The sequence below is a fragment of the Muscardinus avellanarius genome, assembly GCF_963383645.1.
Source record: "Muscardinus avellanarius genome assembly, chromosome: 1".
Taxonomy (NCBI): Eukaryota; Metazoa; Chordata; class Mammalia; order Rodentia; family Gliridae; genus Muscardinus; species Muscardinus avellanarius.
Genome location: NC_137786.1, coordinates 80,034,600 through 80,060,429, shown reverse-complemented (window position 1 = coordinate 80,060,429; position 25,830 = coordinate 80,034,600). Strand labels below are relative to the sequence as shown.

General features: G+C 35.1%; 1 protein-coding gene across 2 annotated transcripts in view; it reads left to right on the top strand.

Annotated features, from left to right (window-relative positions):
- Nucleotides 1–1,647: 1,647 nt before the first annotated feature.
- ARB2A (ARB2 cotranscriptional regulator A) overlaps nucleotides 1,648–25,830 on the top strand; it is a gene marked incomplete at both ends in the record, with an annotated part of 396,136 nt that continues 371,953 nt past the window's right edge. Inside the window, 2 exons of one of the 2 annotated variants that reach the window (XM_080709998.1) lie at nucleotides 1,648–1,753; nucleotides 23,824–23,925. In XM_080709998.1, the coding sequence (XP_080566124.1) occupies nucleotides 1,648–1,753; nucleotides 23,824–23,925 (208 nt within the window). Of the gene's footprint in view, nucleotides 1,754–23,823; nucleotides 23,926–25,830 lie in introns of those variants that run through there. The other variant, XM_080709999.1, reaches the window with a different exon arrangement.

The following is a 25,830-nucleotide window of genomic DNA, read 5'->3' as shown; positions in this document are numbered from 1 at the left end:
ATGGGATGGGGGAGGATGGAACCTCTTTAAAACTCAGTGGGTACGTAAACAAATGTGTCAAAGATAATCACCAATCAAGCATGGGATAGAGGGAGGGGGAGGGAATGGGATGGGGGCTGGATGAGGGCTAATTGGATGATGTGTGCTTGTATATCCTCTCAAGTCTTGTATTCCAATATGATGCATGATCACAATGCACCAATAAAAAATAAAATTAAAAAAAATAAAATTTTTTACTCATTTTCAGAATAGGTTAATTTTAAACTATTTTCTGATTGTGCAAAAAGAAATTTGCTTTTTGGGGGTAGTTAATTAATTGGGTTCCTCAGTCAGAAGAACATTCAATCTTGTTTTATTGTCATCAGTTGTAGTTTTCATATAATTTCATTAATACTTATGGTTAATTGACTAAATTTAGATTACAGTTTTCCATTGTATATGTTGCATTTTTGTTTTCTCCAAAAAACATTAATAATAGTGGTTTACTTTCCTTGTTTGTGGGCACCCTGGGAAAATGCATCTATTTTTAGTTTTAGTGCCTTATCATTGGTAAAGTAGAGCAGAATGGGATGGTAATAAATCAAAATTTCATATCATAATTGCTTACTCGAATGCCATTTGTACTATGCCTTCCATATACTGAGTTAAACATAGTTTCATTTTATAAAGATCTATTTTTTACCCTAAAAGGTGTTTTTAGTGCCGGGCATGGTGCACATGGTTGTAATCCGAGCATTTGGGAGGCTAAAGCAGGCGTATCACGGGTTATGAACAGCCTTAGCTACTTAGTGAAGTCCTTTGAACTCAGTAAGTCCCTGTTTTAAAATAAAGAATAAAAAATAGGGCTGGGGGTGTAGCTTGGAGGTAGAATGCCCCTGGGTTCAAGCCCCAGTACTGAAAAAAAGGTTTAGTTATACTGTAGGTAATTTTTTTGTTTTTTGGTGGTAATGGGGTTCCTGGAAACCCTTCTACCTCTAGGCTACACTCCCAGACCTATTTTTATACTTTTTTAAATTTGGAAACAGGGTCTCTTAAGCCAGCATGGCTGGCTTCGAACCTGTGCGATTCTCCTGTTTCCGCCTCCCAAGCCTGGGGATTATAAGTTTGCACCACAACACCGGACACTATAGGTAATTTATAGACACCATATATATTTATTTTTCTCCTTTGATCAGCCTGTTCCAGGAGTTAGTCCTTGTGACCTTATAAATTGCCCAAACTTAGAGTTTACTTTAAAAGAAATTTAAAAATTTTGAAATTACCTAAAATTCTTTTAGTTAGATGATAACAAAGTAAAACTAAATAGTAAATTTGACAAAGTTTAATTCAACAAACCTACAGGTATCTTAAGTTTAAGGTATTGTGTTTGGCAACATGAGCCAAATGTTGACAAAAAGATGATCCATAAATATCTGCAACTTTTAAGCTTCTAGCTGAACATAATACACAAATACACATATAACTATAATGCAAAGCAAGCAAAAATATGAGCTATGGTGTAGTCATTAACAAAGTGAAGTGACATATCAGGATAGGAGCTTAGTCTATTCCACTGATAGGCTCTATCAAGTGCTCATGGAGTAGGTAGTAGTTGAGTAGAGCTTAATTTATTGCTTTCATTCATTCTAGACTGTCTTCTGAAGACTGATGTCTATATTCTTGAGTTATTTAATTTTGTTGCCAATTTGGATAAACATGGCACAAATCCAGCAGGGAGGTGCAGATGAAAAAGAAAAGACCACAGCACTGGAAGGTACCCACTTAATTTGCTTTTTCAGGAAATTGTCATTATGCCTAGTGAAGGTTGTTGTATTTAGGTACCTTTCCTTTCTCTTCAGTTATACAATATCAGTACCTAACTTATTTGCAATTATTTGTATACCTCAGAGGAACTATCAGAGTATCTGAAATGCTACATACATACCAAGTAAATAAATCAGAATCCTGTGATTTTACAGGTGTAAGAATTCTTAATTCTGTTCTTGTTCAAGGTCATACATTTACTAGTAAAACTAATACTCTAAATCTTTTGAATCAAGATTAGTTCTTACCATATTTTTGCTGACTGGAATGTCATATCAGGTTAGGATAATGATCTGGCTGTTCCTACATTCTGTCTTTGTGGCATTGACATTTTATGTGAGGCCTTCATGTTAACATTTCAGAAGGAATCTCCCATAGACATTGATAAGGAATTTGAGTTCTGGATTTAAAAAAAATTGCTATTGAATATAATTTTATTTATAAAAGAAATATTTATTGTTGAGTTTCTCCAGTATCATATATTTCAATCTGTCTAGTAACTTGCCCAGAGTCTGACCATCTAAGTAAACTGTATAAGGTTTCAACATTATTTTATTTGATAGTGAAAAAAATGTTTTATGAATTTTCCTTTTTTTTTTTTTGGTGGTACTGGGGATGGAACTCAGGGGCCTTCTATCTCCGGGCTACACTCCCAGACCTATTTTATATTTTATTTGGAAACAGGGTCTCTTAAGCCAGCTAAGGCTGGCTTCGAACCTGCGTGATCCTCCTGTCTCGGCCTCCCAAGCGCAGGGATTACAAGCGTGCACCACCAAGCCTGGCTTGTTTTATGGATTTTTCTAAATGCTCAAATGCCAACTGTCTTAATCTGTTTGCACTGTTATGACACAATACAGCAGATTTAATTATTTATTTAATTATTTATTTATCTATTTATTTTGCAGTACTGGGGATTAAACCTAAGGGCATTCTACCTCTGAGCTGCATCCCCAGTCCTATTTTTTATTCTTTATTTTGAGACAGAATCTCACCAAGTTATAGATGGCCTCACTAAGTAGCTGAGGCTGGCTTTGAACCTCTGATCCTACAATCTCAGCCTCCCAAGTACTGGGATTACCAGTGTGTGCCACCACACCTGGATAAGTAATTTGTAATAAACAAAGTTTATTCACTCGCAGTTCTAAAGTTTGGAAAGTATTATATCATGGAGCTGACATCTGGCAAGGACCATCTTGCTGTTTTCCTGTGGTGGAAGGTAGAAGGGCCAAGAGTCAAAGGAGGGCAAACTTACTCATTTTTAATAGCAAGAATGACATCAAATAAGATGTATTTGTATACTGAACTACAATAAAGAATAATAATCCCAGGAAGTATCTTTACCGTGCAAGCAGTAGACTAGTGAGTTTGTAGTGTTAAAGGAAACAAGAAAGGGTGCAGAAGCAGCAAATGTTATAAACCCTAGTATTACTGTAAAGTAGTAAATGGGCAGCAGACTATAACGAATATGGACATGTTGAAGAGGTCCAGTGGAATCGTGAGAATGGGAGAGTGGCGAACAGAAGGGAGTTCGGAAAATGCTCCAGAAGGCCAGTCACAACAATGCCGACCCTATTGCCATGAAGTTTCCCACCTTACTGCTACATGTGGATACCCTGTGGGCAAGGACCACAGTATGCCAATCTTTCAGTACAGGGAAAATTGAGAGACGGTGCTGACAACCAGTGTGCCACAGAATAAGGTAGACCAGTGTATTAGTTTTCTTCACTGTGAAAAAGTACCTGAAAAAATTAACACAGAGTAGGAAAGACTAATTTTGTCTCATTCATTCAGAGGTTTTAATGCATTGATTCTGGGACTGAGGTGTGGCCAGGCATCATGGTGGGCAGCTCATGGTGGAGCAAAACAGCTCACTTGGAGGACCGGAAGGGTCTGGGGAGAAGATAACATCCCAAGGGGCTTCCCTCAAGGACCTTCAACCAGATGCCACCTTTCATAGTTTCTACCCTTTCCAATAGTTCATTCAGTTATGATGCCATCATGAGATTCCATTGATGAGATGGAGCCTTCATGATCCAATCACTTCCCAAAGGCCAACCTCTGAAGATCACTGTTTTCACTATCTACGTAACATGGAATTTTTATTATTTTGACTTAAAGATCTATTTTTTTTTTTTGTGGTACTGGGGTTCCTGGAAGCCCTTCTACCTCTGGGCTACACTCCCAAACCTATTTTATATTTTTGAAACAGGGTCTCTTACGCCAGCGCGGCTGGCTACGAACCTGCGCGATCCTCCTGTCTCCGCCTCCCAAGCGCGGGGATTACAAGCGTGCGCCACCACGCCCGGCTTAAAGATCTATTTTTGATAATGACAAGTGTGTGTGTGTGTGTGTGTGTGTGTGTGTGTGTGTGTGTGTTTTATTTATTTTATTGGTGCACTGTATTCATACATCATAGTGGGATACAAACTTTTGTAGACATACATGCAAACATCGCCCAGTCAGCCCCCACCCGATCCCCACTCCATTCCCTCCCCATCCCTCCTTCCCATGCTTGGCTTAGTGGTTGACATCTAGTATTATAGCAATTTATCCAAAATTAAAAATGATAATCTCACATAACAGTTTCATTTGTCTGATACCAAGCTTTTGATGACTTAAAGATAACATTTTAATATTTCTTTTTGCTTTCTTTCTTACCAGAGAATATTTTTTTTCTATTTTTTTAGGTGAAACTATCATGTATTTATTTATTTATTTTTCAGAAAAAAATCTATCCTAATATGGAATATGGATTCTAGATACCCAAAACGATCTTGAAAAAGAACAAAGCTAGAAGATATATATTTTCTGATTTCAAACCATATAAAGCTACAATAATTGAAACAGTGTAATACTGTTCTAAAAGCAGATATATAAACCATTGGAGTTAAATACAAGCCTAGAGCTAAATTCTTCCCTATATTATCAAGTTATTTTTGACAAGGTTTCCACAAACATTTGGAAATAATAATCTTTTAACTAAATATTGTTGAAAAATAATAATTACATGGAAAAGAATAAAATTGGACCCTTACCTAATCCCATATACAAGTATTAACTCAAAATAGATAAAAGACCTAAATATAAATCTTAAGACTATAAACTTTTAGAAGAAAATCTGGGTCATAAAACCTCACAACATTGAAATTGGCAGTGATTTCTTGGATATGATTTCAATGGCACAGGCAACAGAAGAGTATACAAACTCCCTAAAATATAAAAAAAAATTGTATATCCAAAGACAATGTGAACAGAGTTAAAAGTTACTAATAGAATTGGATAAAATATTTCCAAATGCTATATCTAAAGGTATATTAATATTCCAATTAGAAATCCTAAAAAATAACAACAATAAAGGCAAACAATACAATTTAGAGATAGGTATTAGACTAACATAAAAAATGAATCTCCACAGATACCCAATCTTAGTTGTTTGTTGGATGGAAAATCTTGTTTCTCTGGTTCTGGTGTGTGTTACCTATTTCTTCTTTGTAGTTAATCTCTTTGAGTATTTTCTCTAGTGCTGGTTTTGAAGACATAAATTCCTTCAGTTTCTGTTTGTCATGGAAGCTTCTTGTTTTTCCATCTAATTTGACAGAAAGTTTTGCTGGGTAGGAAATTTTTGGCTGGAAGTTGTTTTCTTTCAGAGTTTGGAATATGTTACTCCAAGCCCTTCTGGCTCTCATGACTTGGTTTGGGAAGTCTGAAGTGATTCTAATTGGTTTGCCTCTGAATATCACTTTGCCCTTTGTTTTTGTTGCCTTTAAAATTCTCTGCTTGGCTTCCACATTGGTCATTTTGACAATTATGTGACGTGGGGATCCTCTTCTCCGATCCTGTCTAAAGGGGGTTCTATAAGTTTCCTGGATCTGTGTATCAACCTCTTGCTCTCTGTTTGGAAAATTTTCTGCTATTCCTTCCTTGAAGAGATTGTTGATCCCTTTGGTATCACTTTCTTTTCTCTTCTCTATTCCAGTTATTCTTAGGTTAGCTCTCTTAAAATGGGCCCATATTTCTTCAATGTCAGATTCCTGCTATTGGATATTTTTTTCTAGATTAGTAACTATGCGTTCATTTTTGGAATGATCATCTTCTAGGAGCGAGATTCTGTCCTCCATGTGGTCTAATCGGTTGTTTGTACTTTGAATTGAGGCCTTTACTTCATTAATTGCATCCTTTCTCTCTTTTTGCCTCTCTCTGAGTTCTTTTCGAAGCACCTCTATTATTATACAGTTATTTTCCTGATTTGATCTTCTAGAAATCTCTGATTTTCTGTTTTATCGGGTTCTGATGTTGTGGGGTTGTGGGCATTCATTGCTCCAGTGTTATTCCTCTTTCCCATGATTTCGGAAGTTTGTGCCTTCTCTGGGTTCTTCCCTTGGGTCACTATGACTTCACTTAAGGTGCTCTGGATCTCGAGTCTGTAGTATCTCAGACCCGACTACTCCTTTACTGGGTTGTATCACAGAGTCTCCGACCCAGGGAGTCGATAGAGGCTGCTTTAAACTATGGGGGGTGCCAGCTTGCACGTTCTCCTATGGCGTGATATCTCTGCCACCGCCACTCCCCCACTGGGTCAAGTCCCAGGAAGTACAGTACTGGGATTTCTCCTCTGTGGCCCGCAATTTGACTCACTGTTCTTGAGTTCGCAGATGTAGCTGTATTGGACTTGTTGAATTCACTGCTGCTGCTGCCGGTGGCAATATGGCGCCGCTGTCACGCCCTCGGCCGTGAGGCTTATTTCTTCTTGTTTTTGAATTCCACTCTGAGTTCTTGCAGCATGTGCTGAGCTCAGCCACTGGGAGCTTTAGATGTTCCCTGTGCTGAAAAATCCTGCCTGGCTGTTCCGCAGCGGCTCACCTCGGCTTGCTGTAGCCGTCTGGTGAATTCGCAGCTGCCGCCAGCAGTATGGCGCTGCTGCCGCGTCCTTGGGCGTGAGGCCGGTGTATCTCCTCTGTGGCTCTGAGCTCTGTTCTCAGTCTGCTTTCTCTCTGGAGCCTGATGATTTTTTTGTTTCTCTGGTGATGGTGTTTTCTGGCTCTGAAAGGCGCTGATTTTGTGGTAATGGAGATTGGTTGTTAGCGGGGCTCTTAAGTCCCGCTTTTCTCGGTCGCCATCTTCCCGGAAGTCGTGTGTGTGTTTTAAAGCCTGGTTTTCAATGATCTACCTTTACAGGGTTTTGAATTGTTTCATATATGATTAATTTGAGATTTTTAAGAACTTTTTTTAATGTCCAATATAAGTGTACAATGATTTTTCAAAAAAGTGAATAAATTGAGTGCACCTATTAATAAAAGTTTTAAGTAATTTTTAAGAAGATACTCAAAATTTTTTTATTTTGATTGTACTGGGCATGGAACCCTTCTACCTCTGGGCTACACTCCCAGACCCATTTATATATATATATTATTTGGAAACAGGCATGTGCCACCACACAATGGAATTCTACTCACCAATAAAGAAGAACAAATTGGTGCTGCACGTGGTGATGTATGCTTGTAATCCCAGCATTCAGGATGCAGAGACCAGAGGATCGCTGTTCGTGGAGAGCCTCAGCTACTTAGCAAGGCCCCTTGCAACTCAGTGTGACCCTGTTTCAAAAAATATGAAGACTAAAAAATGGAGGTAGAATACCCGTGGGTTCCATCCCCAGTACTGCAAAAAAAAAAAAAAAAAAAAAAAAAAAGAAATTGGCAAATGGAATAAAATTGTATTCCTAGAACAAGACAGCATATTTATTTTTGAGTTCTTAAAAACTGGGACGTATTGCATAAAACAATAAACTCATGATGATTATGGTCTGTCATTCATTTTTGTGGTTTCAACTTTGCATGGTTTGAATATAGATTTGAAGATAACTCAATTTTTTATGAATGAAAGGTGCTTCAGATAATGGCATAAATGGTGGGAAAATCTCATCAGATAATTTTTATGCTTTTATTGGTGCATTAATGCCTCATATCAGAGTATAAATCATGTTGACGATGACATACATGCACACAGTACTTGATGCCCCCACCCCATATCCCTTTCTTTGAATACCAGGTATCCAGATTGACAGTGTTATATTTACATGTATATTCATAGTCAATGATAGTATTTCCACTGATAAACAGCGGTCTTCCTCTTCCCCTACCCTTCCTTCCTGGCTACACTGAGGTTTCTGCTCCATTATCTAGAGTCCCTCTAGTATCCCCAAAACTCCCTATCTCACAAATATTAGAGAAAACATATGACCTGTCACCTTCTGTGATTTGCTAATCTGACTTAACATAATGTTCTCCAGGTCTTTTTATCTTTTTGCAGATGATGTAATTTTGTTCTTTACTGGTGAGTAGAATTCTATTGTGTGTATTTACCATAATTTTGTAATTCATTCATCTGTTGATGGACACCTAGGTTGGTTCCATAATTTAGAAATTGTGAATTGTGCTGCTATGAGCATGGGTATGCATATATTACTGTAGTTTTCTTGTTTTAACCCTTTGGAAAGATACCCAGTAGTGGTATAGCCAGAGTATATGGTGGATTCATTCCCAGTTTCTAAGGAAACTGCACAGTGATCTTCATAGTAGCTGAACTAGTTTGCTCTGTAAAGAACAGTGTAAAAGAGTTCTGAATTACTCACATCCTCGCCAACATTTATTTTTATTTGACTTCTTTATTATTGCCATTCTGATTGGGGTTAGATAGAATCTCAGTGTAATTTTGAATTACATCTTCCTGATAATGATGTTGAATGGTTTTTCATGGGTCTATTGGCCAGTTGTATCTCTTGTGAAGGACTCTTCAATTCAGTTGCCCATTTCTTGGTTGGGTTATTTGTTTTTCTAATGTAAAGTTTTTTCTTTTTCGTACTCTGGATATTAGTCCTCCATCAGAGGGATAGCTTGTAAAGACCTTCTCCCATTCTGTAGGCTTTCTCTTTAGACTCTTGGTGATTTCCTTTGATGAGCAGAAAGTTTTTAGTTTGATGCCATCCCACTTGTTAATTCTTGTTTGGATGCCATCCCACTTGTTAATTCTTGTTTTAATTTTTTTGTGCTTTGGAGGTCTTGTTGAGGAAATTATTACCTGTGCCTATATGTTGGAGTGTTGAACCTATGCCCTACTCTAATAGTTTCAATCTGGTCTAACTTCCAGGTCTTTGATCCATCTTGAGTTGATTCCTATGCAGGTTGAGAGATAAGAATTTAGTCCCATTTTTCTGCAAATTAACAGCCAGTTTTCCCAGCACCATTTGTTGAAAAGGCTGTCTTTTTTTCTCCAGCATGTGTATTTGGCCTCTTTGTCAAAAACAGTTGAGTATAAATATGTGGATTTGTTTCTGTATCTTTTGTTCAGTTCCATTGGTCTTTGTGCCTGTTTTTGTTCCAACACCATGCTGTTTTAATTATTTTAGCTCTGCAGTATAATTTGAAATCAGTAATTGTGACCCCTCCTGCATGGTTCTTATTGCTGAGAATTGCTTTGGCTATTCTGGATCTTTTGTTTCTTCATATGAAATTTGTGACTAATTTTTTAGGTCTATGAAGAATGACATTGGTATTTTGATAGGGATTGCATTGATTTTGTAGATCACTTTTGGTAGAATGGCCATTTTGATGATACATATTCTGCCTATCCAACAGAAAGGGAGATTGTTCAACTTTTCAAGGTCATCTTCATTTCTTCTCTTTAGTGCTACATAATTTTAATTGTAAAGGTCTTTTACCTTTTTGGTTATGTTTATTCCTAGGTGTTTTATTGGTTTTAAGGTTATAGTGAATGGTATTGTTTTCTGTATTTCTTTCTCAGAGGATTCATGGTTGGCAAATAAAAAAGCTACTGATTCTTTAAGTTGATTTTGTATTCTGCTACTTTGCTGAATTGGTTAATGAACTCCAGTAGTCTTTTTGTTGAGATTTTTTTGGTCTTCTAGGTTTAGGATCATGTCATCTGCAAATAAAGATAATTATAATTTTAATTCTCCTCCTTTGATATCTTTTTCTTGTATTATTGCTGTGGCAAGTGTCTCCAGGGCTATATTTAAAAGGTGTGGTGATAGTGGTGGGCATCCTTGTCTTGTTCCTGATTTTAGAGGGAATTCTTGCAGTACTTTTCCCCACTTGATTTGTTGACTTTAGGTTTATTTTATATTGCCTTAATGATATTGAGATAAGTTCCTTCTATTCTAATCTTCTGCAGTATCTTTAACATGAATGGGTGTTGGATTTTGTCAAAAGCTTTTTCGGCATCTTTTGATATGATCATGTGATTTTTATTCCCAGTTTTATTTATGTAGTGAATGACATGTACTGATGTGCATATGTTGAACCAATCTTGATTGTCTGGGATGAAACCAATGATTGTGATGTACAATTTTCTTGATATGGTCTGAATGCATATAGCTAGTATTTTGTTTAGAATTTTTGCATTTATGTTTATCAATGATATTGGTCTGTAGTTTTCTTGAGGTATCATTATTTGGTTTTGGTATTAATGTGTTACTGGCCTCCTAGAAGGAGTTTGGAAAAATTATATCACTTTTGATTTCATGGAACAACTTGTGGAGTATTGAGTTTAGTTCTCTAAAAGTTTTGTAGAATTCAGCTGGAAATTTTTCTGAACCTGGGCTTTTCTTTCATGGCAGATTTTTTATTGCTGTTTCTACTTTTATGCTTGCTATTGGTTGGTTTAGGTTTTCTATGTCCTCTTGGTTCAATTTAGGTAAGTTATATGTGCTTAGGAATCTGTCAGTTTCTTCCATGTTTTTCGGTATATTGGAGTATAAGTTTTTAAAATAGTTTCTGATGAAACTTCTGATGAAGGTGATCTCTCTTTTTTTATTTCTGATTTAATAATTGAAGTTGATTCTTTTCTTTGGTTAGGTTGACTAGGGTTTGACAATCTTATTAATCTTTTCAAAAAACCAGGTTTTAGTTCTGTTAATTCTTTGTATTTTTATTTTCTATTTCATTTATTTTTGCTCTGATTTAAATTACTTCCTACCTTTTGCTGGCTTTGGAATTAGACTGTTCCTGTTTTTCTAGATCCTTGAGACGTGTCATTAGGTTATTTGGCAACTTTCTTTTTTTTGTGGGCACTCAGTTCTATAAATATTTTTCTTAACACTGCCTTCAAAGTATTCCATAGATTTTGGTATGTTTTGTGTCTATTTTTGTTTAATTTCAGGAATTTTTAAAATTTCTCCCCATAATTCTTCTCTTATTCAGGAGTGTATCATTCAGTCTCCATTTATTTATGTAATTTAATTTTGGTCTTTCTGTTGTTAATTTTTTACTCTCATTCTGTTGTAATCTGAAAAGATTCAGGAATTATACTACATCTTTTGAATTTTCTGGTGTTTGCTTTGTGGCCCAGGATGTGGTCTGTTTTGGAGAAGGTTTTATGGTTGGCTGAGAAGAATATGTACTCAGCTATTGTTGGCTGAAATATTCTGTATGTGTCTATTAGTTCCAATTGTTTATAGTTTTATTTAGGTCTGAAGAGTCTTTATTCATCTTTTACCTTGGAAATTGGCCTAGTGGCATCAGTGGTGTGTTGAAGTCCCCAATATTATTTATTTATTTATTTATTTATTTATTTGGGGTCTGGGGATGGAACTCAGGGGCATTGGACCTCTGAGCTACACCCACTGCCTTATTTTTTGTTCTTTTTAATTTGAAACAGGGTCTCAGTAAGTTGCGGAGGGCCTCACTAAGTAGCTGAGGCTGTCCATGAACCACGATCCTCTGATCTCAGCCTCCCGAAAGCTGGGATTACAAACATGTGCCACCATGCCTGGCTTGCCCAATTATTTGGTTCTATTTGAGACCTAATATCCTGAAGAGTTTGTTTTACAAATGTGGGTGCACCCACATTTGGGGCATAAATGTGTACTATCATATCTTCTTGCTGAATTGTTCCTTTCATTAATAAGAACTTCACTGTTTTGTCTCTTCTGATGTTTTATTTATTTATTTATTTATTTATTTATTTATTTATTTTTTGCAGTACTGGAGATGGAACCCAGAGGCATTCTACCTCCAAGAAGTACCTCCAGCCCTATTTTTTATTCTTTATTTTGAAACTGGGTCTCACTGAGTTGCAAAGGGCCTCACTAAGTAGCTAAGGCTGTCCGCAAACCATGATCCTCTGGTCTCAGCCTCCCAAATGCTGGGATTACAAGCGTGCACCACCACTCCCAGCCTCTTCTCTAGTGCTGGCTTGGTAGTCATGAATTTAAGTTTTTGCTTATCTTGGAATGGTTTTATTTCTCTATAATTTTTTAATGCTATTTTTGCTGGATATAGCCATCTTGGGTGGAAGTTTTTTCTTCCAGGCTCTTGAGTACTTCATACCATTTCCTCCTGGCATGCATGACATGAGTTGTGAAGTCTGGAGTGATTTTTATTTTTTTGCTCCTGAGTGTCACCTATTATTTGTTCTCACTGTTTTTAAGAATTTTTTATGGCCTTTTTTGTTAGTCATTTTGATTATTATGTGGTGTGATATCAAAGATTCTTTGATCTTATCTTAAAGGTGTTCAGTGTCTCTCCTATTTATGAATGTTCAAGTCTTTTTCCATGTTTTTAAAAGTCTCTGAAATTATTTTTCTGAAGAGATATGGCTACCCTTGGTCTGTGCCTCTATCCCTTCTTTAGTGCCTTGTATCTGTAAGTTAGGAAACTTTGTATTGTCCCATACTTGTTGGATGTTCAGATTCTGTTGTTGGAATTGTCCTCTGTACTGTTGACTGTGGTTTCAGATTTGAATGAACTGTCTTTTAAGAGTGATATTCTGTTTTCAATGTATCTGACCTTCCAGACTTGTTTTCTATTTCTGTCTTCAATTTATTTACTTACTCCTTAACTTTGAATGAAATAACTTCAATGAAATAACCAGAAAGAAAGAACTTTCTAGTTCTTTCTTAAAGCCCCAATTTCTTTTTTTATTTCCAGTACACTTTCCATGAGACCTTTCATCCTATTGAAGGTCAGAATTTGGAGTTCTCCCTCTTGCATGGGTCCAGCCTCTATTCACACTTTGATACTAATTTTGAAAACTGGGTCTACTATCATCCCACCCTTGTTCTACTGTGGAGCACTTCTCTGGGTCTGTAGAGGGCAAAGTGCACTGTTGCTGGTGCAGATTCTGGTGAACATCCAGAATATTGGATCTCTGTCATACCTGAAGTGAAGTGCTGACAGCTTAAGATGCTGAAGATCTGCAGCCACTTATTCCACATTAAGTCATTGTCTTCATTGCTGAATATTTCTTGGGGCCACAGTGTCAGTAGATCTTGCTGGATCAGATGCACCAAGTTGACACCATTAGATTATTTTTGTGGGGAAAAAAAGGCAGATGAAACTTGAGCACAAATGAGGCAGAGCATTCTGGAATAAAATAGTTTAACCTAGTTTGCTATGATAATTATGATGATAAAGATGGTTAGGATGAAGATGATGATAGTTATTAAAAGAAGGCACAATATCAGGCATCTCCTTGGCAATAGGATACCTTTTTAGGGAGTTTTTTCATTGCTTATAAAAATTACCTTTTCTCTTTTCCACTTTTATAGGATTTAATTTTGTCTGCCACATTCATTGATTTTTTTCAACTAATTTTTTCCTGATTTCTGGAAAGATATTTTATAATTAGGCCTTTAACTTCATGTTGATTCGATTTGATTTACATTTCACCCTCTACCCTCACCCCTAGAATGCAAGTACTTTGCTAAAATTTTTTGTTAAAAATTTTTAGCAAATTTAGCCTTTGTTAAAAATTCTGTATATTTCGGTACAATAATTTTAGTTTCGACATAATTTGTGATACCCTTTAATATAATTGTGTAAATATTACTTTTCCTTGCTCTTTTGGGGAAGAATCTATTTTCTATTTGAAGTATTTGGCCAAGTAAATTGCTTTTACAGGTTGGTTAATGTGAATCATGGATTGCAAATGGACATGAGGTGAGCATATCTTGCTATAGTTGGATCTGGAACATATGTCAAGGGCACATTTGATAAGGGATTGATTTGTAGCTTGATACTAATGGGAGGTGGTTGAAACTTTTATAATGTAGGCCATGGGAGAAGTTTTATGTCATTCAGTTGTGCTTCAAAGGGGACTATGGGTCTCAAATTTTCTCTTTTCTTTCTTTGATTTTCTGCTACTATGAGGTCAATAGTCTTCTACACTTTGTGTTCCCACCTTGATGTACTAAGCCTCCATAGGCCCAGATGCAGTGGGACGAACCAATCAAAGACAGATATCCAAACCTCTGAGCCACCATAACCATTTCCCTTTTCAAGTTATTTCAAGTATTCTGCTACAGAAATGAACAGCTAATGCAGAGCCTCATACTGTGCTTATGTGATCTTACTTGTCAACTATTGAGCTCTTGCTACTTTCCATGAATAGAATATATATCAGGTAGCACCAATATAAAGAGGACAAAAAAAATATTGGAGCTTACCTAAATCCAGTCTGCAGCTGACATTCTGGAACCTGAAGTCCAGGCTTTAGAGAATTACACTGAATGATTTTCATATGTAAGAGCAAGCTTGCATTGCTGGAATAACCTGTTTGGACATAATGTATTACTGTATATACTTCTGGATTCTGTTTGCTAAATATTTGTTGAGGATTTCTATATCTGTATGAGATATATTATTTTTTAATTCTCATATAAAATTTTTTTATTAGTTTTGAAGTCAGGATATTCTTGGCTTTTTAAATTGAGTTGAAAAGTATTTTCTTCTATTCTGTTTTCTTTTTCTTTTCTTTTCTTTTTTTTTTCTTTTTTGTGGGTCTGGGGCTGGAACCCACAGAGGCATTTGGCCTCCGAGCTATACCCCCTGCCCAATTTTTTATTCTTTTATTTTGAAACCAGGTCTCACTGAATTGCAAAGGGCCTCACTAAGTAGCTGAGGCTGTCTGCAAACCACGATCCTCTGGTCTCAACCTCCCGAATGCTGCGATTACAAGCATGGGCCACCACGCCCGGCTTCTATTCTCTTTTCTGAAAGACTTTATATAGAAATAATATTATTTCTTTTTAAACTGTTGGGTAAAAATCAGCAAAGCTATATTGGCCCAGGTTTTTTTTTAACTTCTTACTTATTCTATTTGTAGGAAGTTTTAAATTGAAATCTTCATATATATATATATATATATATATATAATTTATTGAGAAATTACATATACATTACATACACATTATATACATTAATATATATACACACCCATAGAAAGTGAGCAAGCATTATTAATTTTTTCTTTTTATATTTTTTGCAGTGTTGGGGATTGAACTAAGAGCATCACCACTGTTAAGCCAACTCACTGTCACTGAGCTACTCCTCTAGTTCTTTTTTTAACTATTGAGTTTTGAGTCTTTAATATATCCTAGAAAGAAGTTGTTATTGGATATGTGGTTTTGTAATTTGTCTCAGTTGGTGGTTTGTTTTTTATACTTTTAAAAGATCTTTCATAGGAAAAGTTTTTAATTTAATGAAGATCCATTTATCATTTTTCTTTTAATGGATTATGCTTTGGGTGTCATGCAAAAGAGTTCTTTCCCTAAATCTAGTTCATGAAGATCTCTTATGTTTTCATCTACAAGTTTTTCTTGGTAGATGGTATCGAACCTAGGGGCATTTTACCTCTGAGCTATACCCTCATCCTCTTTTGTATTCTAATTTGAAAGATGGTCTTGTTGTCTTGCTGGGGGTCTCACTAAGTTGCTGAGCCAGGCCTTGAACTTGAGGTCCTTCTGTCTTAACCTCCCAATTACTGAGATTATATTTATGTGCCAATGAAGTTTTACTATTTTAGGCTTCACATATAAATTAATAATCTATTTTGAATTTATTTCTAAAGATTTACTCTTGTAGGCTTCTAAAGTTTTACTGTTTTAGGTTTTGCATATAAATTAATGATCTATTTTTAATTTATTTTTATGTAAGTTGTACAATGTGAGTTGAGGTGGGCTTTTTTGGTCATTTGATGTCCATTTGTGTTGGCAATATTTGTAATAAAAAAAACTCATTCTACCATTGATTTGCTTTTTCACCTTTTTCAAAATGAATTGGGTACATTTGGGTGGATCTGCTTTGAGTTCTCTATTTTCTTCTATGAATCTTTGCATCTACTACACTGTCTTAATTACATAGCTATAATTATTGTATGTTAACATGGAACAGAGTTATTCCTATTTTATTTTTTATTTTTTATAAATACTGTGTTCTTTGACTTTTATATACATATACATCTCTGTGTTTTCAAAGGCTTTACTAAGAATTGTGTGTGTGTGTGTGTGTGTATGTGTGTGTGTGTGTGTGTATTTGGGGATGGAACCCAGGGGCATTTGACCCCTGAGCTACACCCCCTGCCCTATTTTTTTTATTCTTTATTTTGAAACAGGGTCTCACTAAGTTGTAGAGGGCCAACTAAGTAGCTGAGGCTGTCCGCGAACTGTGATCCTCTGGTCTCAGCCTCCCGAATGCTGGGATTTCAAGCGTGCACCACCACGCTCAGCCTTTTACTAAGATTTTGATAGGATTTCATTTAAAGGTATAAATAAATTAGGGGCAGAACTGGTGTTTTTATTTTTTTTATATTTTATTGTATTTTTATTTAGGTCATAGTGAAAATGGCATACATTCACACGTTGATTGGTACCCTTGCCCCCTGACTCCCCGCCTTTCCTTTTTCTCCCTTCCCAACAATGAGTGTCCAAGTTGACCATGCTACATTCACTCATACACATAATCGATTGTAGCTTCTTCACTAATTAACCTCAGCCTTCTTCCTCTTCTACCCTTTCTAGTTTTGCTGAAGTTTTTCTTCCATTATCTGGAGTTTCTCTGGTTTCCCTAAGTACTCCCTGAATATTAGAGAAAACATATGTCCCTTCTCTTTCTGTGCTTGGCTGATCTCACTTAACATAATGTTCTCCAGGTCTTTCCATCTTCTTGCAAATGGCATGATTTTGTTCTTTATTGCTTAGTAGAATTTCATTGTGTGTATTTCCCATAATTTTGCAATCCATTCATCTATTGATGGAGACCTAGGTTGTTTCCATATTTTGGTTATTATGAATTGTGCTGCTATGAACATGGGTATGTTACTGCAGTTCTCTGATTTCAACCCCTTTAAAAAGATCCCTCAGAATCATATAGCCAGATCATATGGTGGATTCATTCCCAGTTTTCTAAGGAATCTCCACACTGATTTCCATAGTGGCTGAACTAGTTTGGACTTCCACCAATAGTGTAAACGTTCCTCTTTCCCCACATCCTTGCCAGCATTTGTTGTTATTTGACTTCTTTATGCTTGCCACTCTGATTGGGGCTAGTGGAATCTCAGTGTAGTTTTGATTTGCATCTCTCTGATGGCTAATGATGTTGAATTATAGGCGTGCACTATCACACTTGGCCTCAAAGAGATTTAACATTAAGAAAATGCTTTTATTATCAGTTTTTTCTTTTTTTCTCTTTTTCTTACCCTCCCTCCATCTTTTCTTTCTTTTCCTTTTTTTTTATTGTGGAATACCTCTATTTTCTGCGTAGATCCATATTACTATGTGATATAATTTGTACTTAAAGAACTTTTTTATATTTTTGTTATACGGGTTTGCTTACAATAGATTCTTTTAGCTTTTATGGAAGTGAAAAATCTTTATCTCTTTTATTGAAAGATAATTTTGATTATATTTCTTGTTTTAATTGAAAGAGGTTACTCCTTGTCTTCTGGTTTGCCTAACTTCAAATAAGTATTTTGTCATTCTTATCTTTGGTTTCTATATGTAATAGCATGTTTTTCTACCTGCCTCTACAATTTTATTTTTATCACTTATTTTCAGAAACTTAATTGTAATGTACCTTTGTATTATTTTCTCAATGTATATTTTGCTTGGATTTGTGATCTTTAACTTTTTTATCATATTTAGAAAAAAATTATTCATTTAAAAGCTGTTTTTTTTCCTCTTTGTCCCCAACATTCCTTTGAACATTGATATTTTTTAAAAATCTTGGACCCACTTGTACTGTAGACTGTTTTAGATTGCTCTACAGGCCAATGATGCTTTATTTCATTTTATTTTTCTCTGTGCCCTTCATCTTGTATAGATCTTTTGTTAGAGCTCAAAGTATGTTGATCTCATCTTTTGTAATTTCTTTTGCCATTAATTTATTAGTTATAAAAATTTAGATATTGTATTTTTCATATATTGAAGTTAAAAGTATGTCTTCCATTTCTCACTTCAGTATACGTATGGTTTGTCCTATGATTTTGGACATAGAGACTGTATTGAAATAGATATTTATCATCCTTTGATGCTAATTTTTTCATCTTTAACATTTTTTGTTTATTGATTGGTTTTCCTCTTGCTATGGTTCATAATTTTCTTTGTCTTTGTATGTTTGCCAGACATTGTAAATTTTACATGATTTAGACACTGAATTTTGTTGTATTCCTTTAAATAACAGGTTGGTGCTTCATAATTTTTTTGGTAGTTTTTTTAAAGGATGTTAGAGTTTGTTCTGGCAGGCATTTATATTCTGCTCTTTTTTTGAGGCTTAGGCTTGTTTTTTAATCTTTGATAGGACAGTTTAGCGTAGTCTGTTTTCTAGGAATAATTCGGTCTACTACAGTAGTAAGGTAAGAACTGCTGAGCGCTCTATCTGGTATCTCATATATTTCAAAGTTTTTCCATTCTGGCTAATGAGCACAAAGACTATTTATAGCCCTGTGTATGTATACTCTAGGAATTGTTCAGCCTGCTGTTTTTCCTATTTGTGCCTATTTTTCCTCCTTCCATGTGTATGGATAAATACACAGTAAAAGGCAGGATGGAATCTCTGTAGCTGTGCTCAGCAGTCTTTCTCTATAAGCAGTTCCCTTCACTCTTGTTTCCTGCTCACAAATCTAGCTACTTTGGATTGTTCAAATTCTGATCTCTGTCTCCTAGATTAGCGTGATTCTCCTTCTTTGTTTGGGCTTCTCCTTCCCGCTGTGCCTTCCACTGACTCCAGGCAGTAAACTAGGGCAGTCAAAGGTTTGGTGTCATTTGTTTCTCTTCCCAGTGAACAAGCTCTGCCTCTGTGCATCCTCTGAAACTGTTCTTTCACATGCAGCATCCTGGTTTCTGGTTGTTTGAGGACAGTAGGAAAAATCTATTTCATATTAATCAATTTTACTCAGAAATAGAATTCCAGTAATAGTTTACTCATTTAGCTGCTACAATTTTAATACATAGAGAAATCAAATGGTATTTTGTTTAGTGTAGTAAATATACATAATTTTTACAGCTTACCATATTAAGTATAAAGTTTTGTGGCATTAAGTACATTCATCATCTCTATGGATCAGTGTTTGCTACAGTAACAGAACCCACAGGACATGTCTAGGATAAAGGGGACTTACCATATCAGCTTACAGTCCAAAGGTCATTTTACAGGGTCATTTTACAGGGTCATTTTAGGTTTCCTCCTGCACAAGGACAGCTGGAAGAACCAAGCAGCTGGCTAAGTGGTCCAAAAGCTGTAGTCTCATAATCGGAGTGACCACTAATTCAGTCCCATTCCAAGATGGAAAGGCCAGGAAAATCTCTCAGAAAAGATGGCGAAGGTCAAGTTCAAAGAGCTGGAGGCCAATATCTCAGAGGAAGAACCATACATGCAGCTTTCTCTTTCTTGTACTCAGGTCCTGCTCCTATCAGAACAGTGCTGCCTACATTCAGGGCAGGACTTTCTCTCCAGTCTGCCATTATATAAACCAATCATCTCATCAACATACCCAAAGTCACACAATCATAGGTGTTTCATGATCCAGTCAAGCTGACAATTCAGACTAACCATCATACCATCCATCTGTACAACTCCTTCTACCTAGCAGAACTAAAACTGTATCCATTAAACAGTGACTTCCATTCTCTTCCCACCCCCGTCCTCTGAAAACTGCTACTCTAATTTTTATCTCTATGAATAGTGATTACTCTAGGAACCTCATATATGTGGAACTATATAATATTTGTCCTTTTGTGATAGATTATTTCACTTTACATACTGTCTTCAAAGTAAAGTATGTCCATGTTGTATCCTTTTCTCTTTTTCCTTTTTAAAGCTGAATATTTTATTCTATGTATATGCCATAGTTTGATTTTCCATATCTATTAGCCATAGTTCTTCAGAGAAACAACCAATTTTGTGTGTGTATGTGTGTGTGTATGTGTATACATATGTATGTATATATGTGTATGTGTATATAAGGATATTTATTTTTAATTTTAAATGTTTTTATTTTTTACTTGTTTTTAAACATATTCATTTATTTATTTTTGTCCTTTTATTGGTGCAAAAAGAGATTTCTTATAAAGAATCTTATAATAATAAAAGCTGACAAGTCCGTTTTCAGTTGGCAAGCTGGAGGCCTATGGGAGTTGATTTAGTTCAAATCCAAATCCAAAGGTCTGAAGGAGAGCCAGTAGTGTTAAGTTCAGTACAACACTGAAGGCAGAAGAAAAACCAATGTCCAAGCTCAAAGGTAATCAGGCAGAGAGTGAATTCTTCCTTACTCAGCCTTTTTGTTCTGTTCAGGCCTGCCTTTGTTTGGATGAGGCCCATACACACTGGAGAGGGGAGTGCTTTGCTTAGTCTACCCATCCAAGTATTTTATTCAGAAAATATTCTTGTGGACACACCCAGACTAATGTTTAACAAGATGTCTGGGTACCTTGTATTTGGTCAGATTGACATATTATCCATTATACCATATATCTGTTTATATAGAGTTGGGCTATTTCTACCTTTTGATGATAATGAACAATGGCTGTGAACGCTGGTTTATATCTGTTTGAGTCTATACTTTGAATACTTCAGGGCATGAATGTGTATTTTTCGACAGTTGTTGCATGTTCTTAGTTGAAGCTTAGAATTCTAGTTGCTCAATCACTTTAATGACCAGAGCCATGTTTTAGAAAAAAAGCTGCTTCAGATTATATAGACTTAATTCTACTATTTTACTATAGTTTATAGGTGATCGTAAGGATTTTAATGGAAATATCCTTGATTTTTGTATAATCCACTGCATTTGGGACCCAACTTCTGAATAGAATGAAACTTTACAGTATTGCTTTTCTTTTACAAAGCAGAAAAATAATTCTGACAGTTTTCTGCCTTCTCAATGCTAGTGAAATAAAAAATGGCTGTATCAGGGATTCTAGGTGACAGAGGAAAAATTTGAAGAATGCCTTTTAATTTAGCTGTTCATTTTTATCATTTAAAAGAACATTTCAAGCAAAGCAAAAGCATACTTTATATTATTAATAACAGCAGAAAAATGAGAAATAGAATATTATAAAATTGATAAGACATAGAATTGATATAATTCTGAAGGGGCAATGAGTTAGATTTTAGGAGCTATATGTATATAAAATATTTTGATATTTTTTTAAAGTAATAAACAGATGTAAGTGATATGTAGGTGTAAGGCTGTATTTTCTGATTAAGGTGATTGAAACAGGAAATGGCTATTATTAGACACAGCATATCTACTCATATACTGAATAGTTTCTATGTATCTAGTTAAAAAGTTTTCTCAATTTTGCGTTATAGAAGATAACTGTGAAATGAAGGAATTTGGTTTTGCCCCAGAGCATCAACTTACTAGGAGAGAAGTGAGAATCTTTTAGTCACTCTAAGCCACCTTTTCATATTGAAAATGTCAAGCTTTACTTTGTTTTGCAAAGATTTACATGGTGTTTGGAACTTTTTAAAATTTTGTTTGTATTTTTTAACTTTTTTATTAGTGTGTTGTAGTCATACATCTTAATGGGATAAAAGACTTATGGAGACATATATGCACACATCATCCAATTAGCCCTTACCCAATCCCCATCCCGTTCCCTCCCCATCCCTCCTTCCCATGCTTGGCTTAGTGATTGACTTTGATATATTTGTTTAAGTACATCATGTGCTTTAGAAAGTTTTCCTCTTCCCCCCTCCCATCTCCTCAGCTAGGTTGCCTTATTTGCTTTTCTATAGGATCTCCTTCTTCATCTATAGTTCCTCCCATTTCTCTCTAGCTTTCAATATTAGGGAAAACATCCGATTTCTTCTTTTTTGTGACTGACTAATCTCACTTAGCATAATGTCCTCCAGTTCCATCTATTTCCCTGTAAATGATGTAATTGTGTTTTTCTTTATGGCTGAGTAAAATTCCATTGTGTGCATATACCACAGTTTTGTAATCCATTCATCTGTTGATGGACATTTTGGCTGGTTCCATAGTTTGGCAATGGTGAACTAATGAATAGGAATTGTTAGCATACATCCCCTTCAAAGCTCAATATGACATTTCTGTTTTACTAGAGTTTGCAAACACTTTTTCATAATGATGAAAATGGTATACATTTTTGTGAGTGGAGAATTATTTGGTAAGGAGTTTAAACAATAATAAACATTTGTTAATGAAAATTTTTATGACTTTCTTCATGGTCTACAGAGAGAGACTAAAGACCAGAGGTAGACAACATACCTTTTTCTCTTAACACATTTTGATTATATTACCATAGAGATGGATTGATTATATCTCTGTAAGAGATAGAAATTGTGTTATTTTTGAGATACTTCCTTTGTAAGAAAAGAACTAGTTTTCTTACAACATATTCTAGGAGCTTTTTTCTTCAGGAACTTGAATTATAATAAAGAAATGCAAAACCAATTGTTTTTGGTCTGACAAAAAATGATTTGATATCTTTTGCAACTGAATAAATTTGAAATTTTTTATTTTTCTAATTTTAGAAATGTCTCTCTGATAAGATATAATGAGAACTTTTGTCTCATCCTAATTTGAGCCTGGAATATTTCATTAAGTGCTTGTTAAGAGATCAGTTTTAGGGAGGATACAAGGTATGCCTCTTGTAGTAATAGAAGGAAAGATAATGCTTAAAGAACAAAAAAATAAAATGTTAATGAGACATGGTAGACAACTGAATGTAGTGGCTATTGCTGGAACAATTTGAGGAAAAATATGATAAAATGATATAGGATTTAATTTTTAAAGTATACAGTAAATATCCATGAGTCCATACTGATAAAATGTTTGAATAATTATATAAATACAGACAAATGAATTTTTCATACAGAAGAATTACAAATAACTTATGTAGACGTTCTTACTCCAGAAGGTAGAACATAATTATTTTCCTCCACCTTTGAGAGTAGGCCAGACCCAGTTACTTATGAACAATAGATATAGAAAGGGAGCGGGGCTTGATGTTGCAGGCTTGTAATTCCAGTAGTTCGGAGGTTGAGACAGGAGGATTACAGGTTCGCAGCCTGCCTTGGCTACTTAGTGAGGCCATCTGCAACTTAGTGAGACACTGTTTCAAAATAAAGAATAGAAAACCAGGGCTGTGGTGCAGCTCAGAGGAAGAATGTCCCTGGGTTTAATCCCCAGTACTGAAAAAAATTTAAAAGAAAATAAATAAAATAAATGGTTCAATGACAGATTTGCTTTGGAATGTGCAAATTCATATCATTTTAAGAATAGGAATTTTTTTGTGTCCATAAATTTTCTTCAGTTAGCATGTTTGATTTTCACCTTTCCCCCTAAAAATGAAATACCATGTTACCTTGCAAGTATTAAGATTAATAATAAGTTCCCTCATCCATGTGTTTATTTAATGATATTTTAGAAGTCATATTAATATCTAAAACTTTTAATCTATATAATGAGGTTAATAAGGTAAAGTTCATAGCTGTCTATTTTGAAGGAATATTAATAATTTGATATACTGGTTTGTATGATCTGAGTTGTGATTGTTTTGAGAGAATTATGACTTTTAAAGTGTGTATGCTGATACTGTATTTCATTTTAGTATTTTGGGACCTTAAGTATTGAATATTGCTAATAGTTAAAGAATTCATAAGAATTGATCTAATAGAAAAAAATAATAATTAAAATAGTATATAATTATAGAAGTATAATATTTATTATTATCTATGAAAATGAATATGTTTCATATTTTTCTAGATCTATTATCTAGAATAGATTTGGATGAACTAATGAAAAAAGATGAACCACCTCTTGATTTTCCTGATACCCTGGAAGGATTTGAATATGCTTTTAATGAAAGTAAGTAGTATATGCTATATGCAAAATATATTTAACAGTGCTTATAGGATCATAAGAAATAGTTTTTGCTATTCTTGTAGGCTAGCATTTTATGTATTTCTTTTGAGAAATAATGATTTAACCTTGAGTGGTGAAATTCTTTACTAAATGAAAGAACCCAGTAACAAATTCCCATAATTGTCAAGTCATCTAAACTGATATCAATGAATTTAATTCATTTTGTTTATTTCCACCTTGAATTTTAACTCTCTGATATCCAAGTAGAAACTCCTAATTAAATTATATGAAAATAGTTCTCATGAAAATTGTCAGAGAGATCTGTAGAGTGGTAAGGAGATCAGGGAGGGAGTAGGGGAAGTATGCAGAAGAAAACAAACCAAATAATGTTATATGTATATATGAAAGCATCATTATGAATCTAATCTCACTATCATGTACTAGTACAGTGCACCAATAAATTTTTTAAAAGATGCTGTTTCACATGCTATTTAAAATGAAGAAGCTAGCAAAAATGATCTCTAATAGTATTTTAAAGAAAAGAACTCAATTTTCCATAATTTTCAAGTAGCATCTTTATCTTTAAACTTATTAATTAAGTTCTGAGTTAAATAACCTAATACTTGGGATATGAAACATCATGCCATAGAATGCAGGTATGTTTTATCAAACAAAGAATCCTAACTCATTGAGTTAATAATGCTGTTAAACTTGAAGGGGAATGCAAATTGTAGTTTTCTACGTGTTGCTTAGTGACCTGTCACTATTTTATTAGTGGATAGCTCCTTACAGTATCAGCTACAGGTGTTAGGGCTTTAGTCTCTGTGTACTAGAATGTTGAGTGAGTTTCAACAGATTATACTAGAAACTTTGCTTTTTCCAGATATTATATTTTATGTTTTTAAAGGATATTTTATGTCAAAATATGTATAAGTAATATTTTATCTCTTGGTGGGGAGGAAGGGTTCAATCAGTTGGCCTATGATCTATTTCTCTTCTGATTACTGTAAAATATACCTTGGGAAAAAAAGAGGATAGATGATAAGTCTATACTCCTTGTAAATATGCCAATAATTAAAAGTTTTTAGTAAATCAGACTAATATTTGCAATGAGTAGAGTTTTTAGAGAATAGTTTGAGCAGGATGACTGGTTTGGCATTACTCATGGTAAAAAAAAACCTATAGTTTTTAATATATGAGGCATATTTCTCTGGAGAATATCACTTATGTACACTATAACTTTTTGGCACATAAATTGGAACTATTCTATAACCAAAATGTTCACCATAGCCAAATGTGGTGGCACATACTTGTAAACCCAGTATTTAAGAGGCTGAGACAGAAGGATCACAGATTGGTAGTCAGCCTCAGCTACTTAGTGAGGCCCTCTGCAACTTAGTGAGATCCTATTTCAAAATAAAGAATAAAAATAACTCTGGGAACATAGCTCAAAGGTAGAATGCCCCTGGTTTCCATCCCTAGTACTTTAAAAATAACCCCCCAGCCGGGCGTGGTGGCGCAGGTTTGTAATCCCTGTGCTTGGGAGGCGGTGACAGGAGGATTGCGCTGGTTCAAAGCCAGCCATGCTGGCTTAAGAGACCCTGTTTCCAAATAAAAAAAATATAAAAATAGGTCTGGGAGTGTAACCCAGAGGTAGAATGGTTTCCAGGAACGACAATACCACACACACACAAAAAGAACCCCCCCCCCAAACAAACAAACAATGCTTAGCAGTGTGAGGCAACTTCCCTATATCACTTAAGAGACCTTATCTACTCTGGGCTGAAGAGTACTGTCCTGTGAGAAGAAAGCATCTCAGGGTAAGGCTAGGGTATCCCAGACCTTTCCCTATTTGGCTTGTGAAGCTTGGTTGCTTATGTACTTGAAATATTAGAAAAGCTCAGTCAT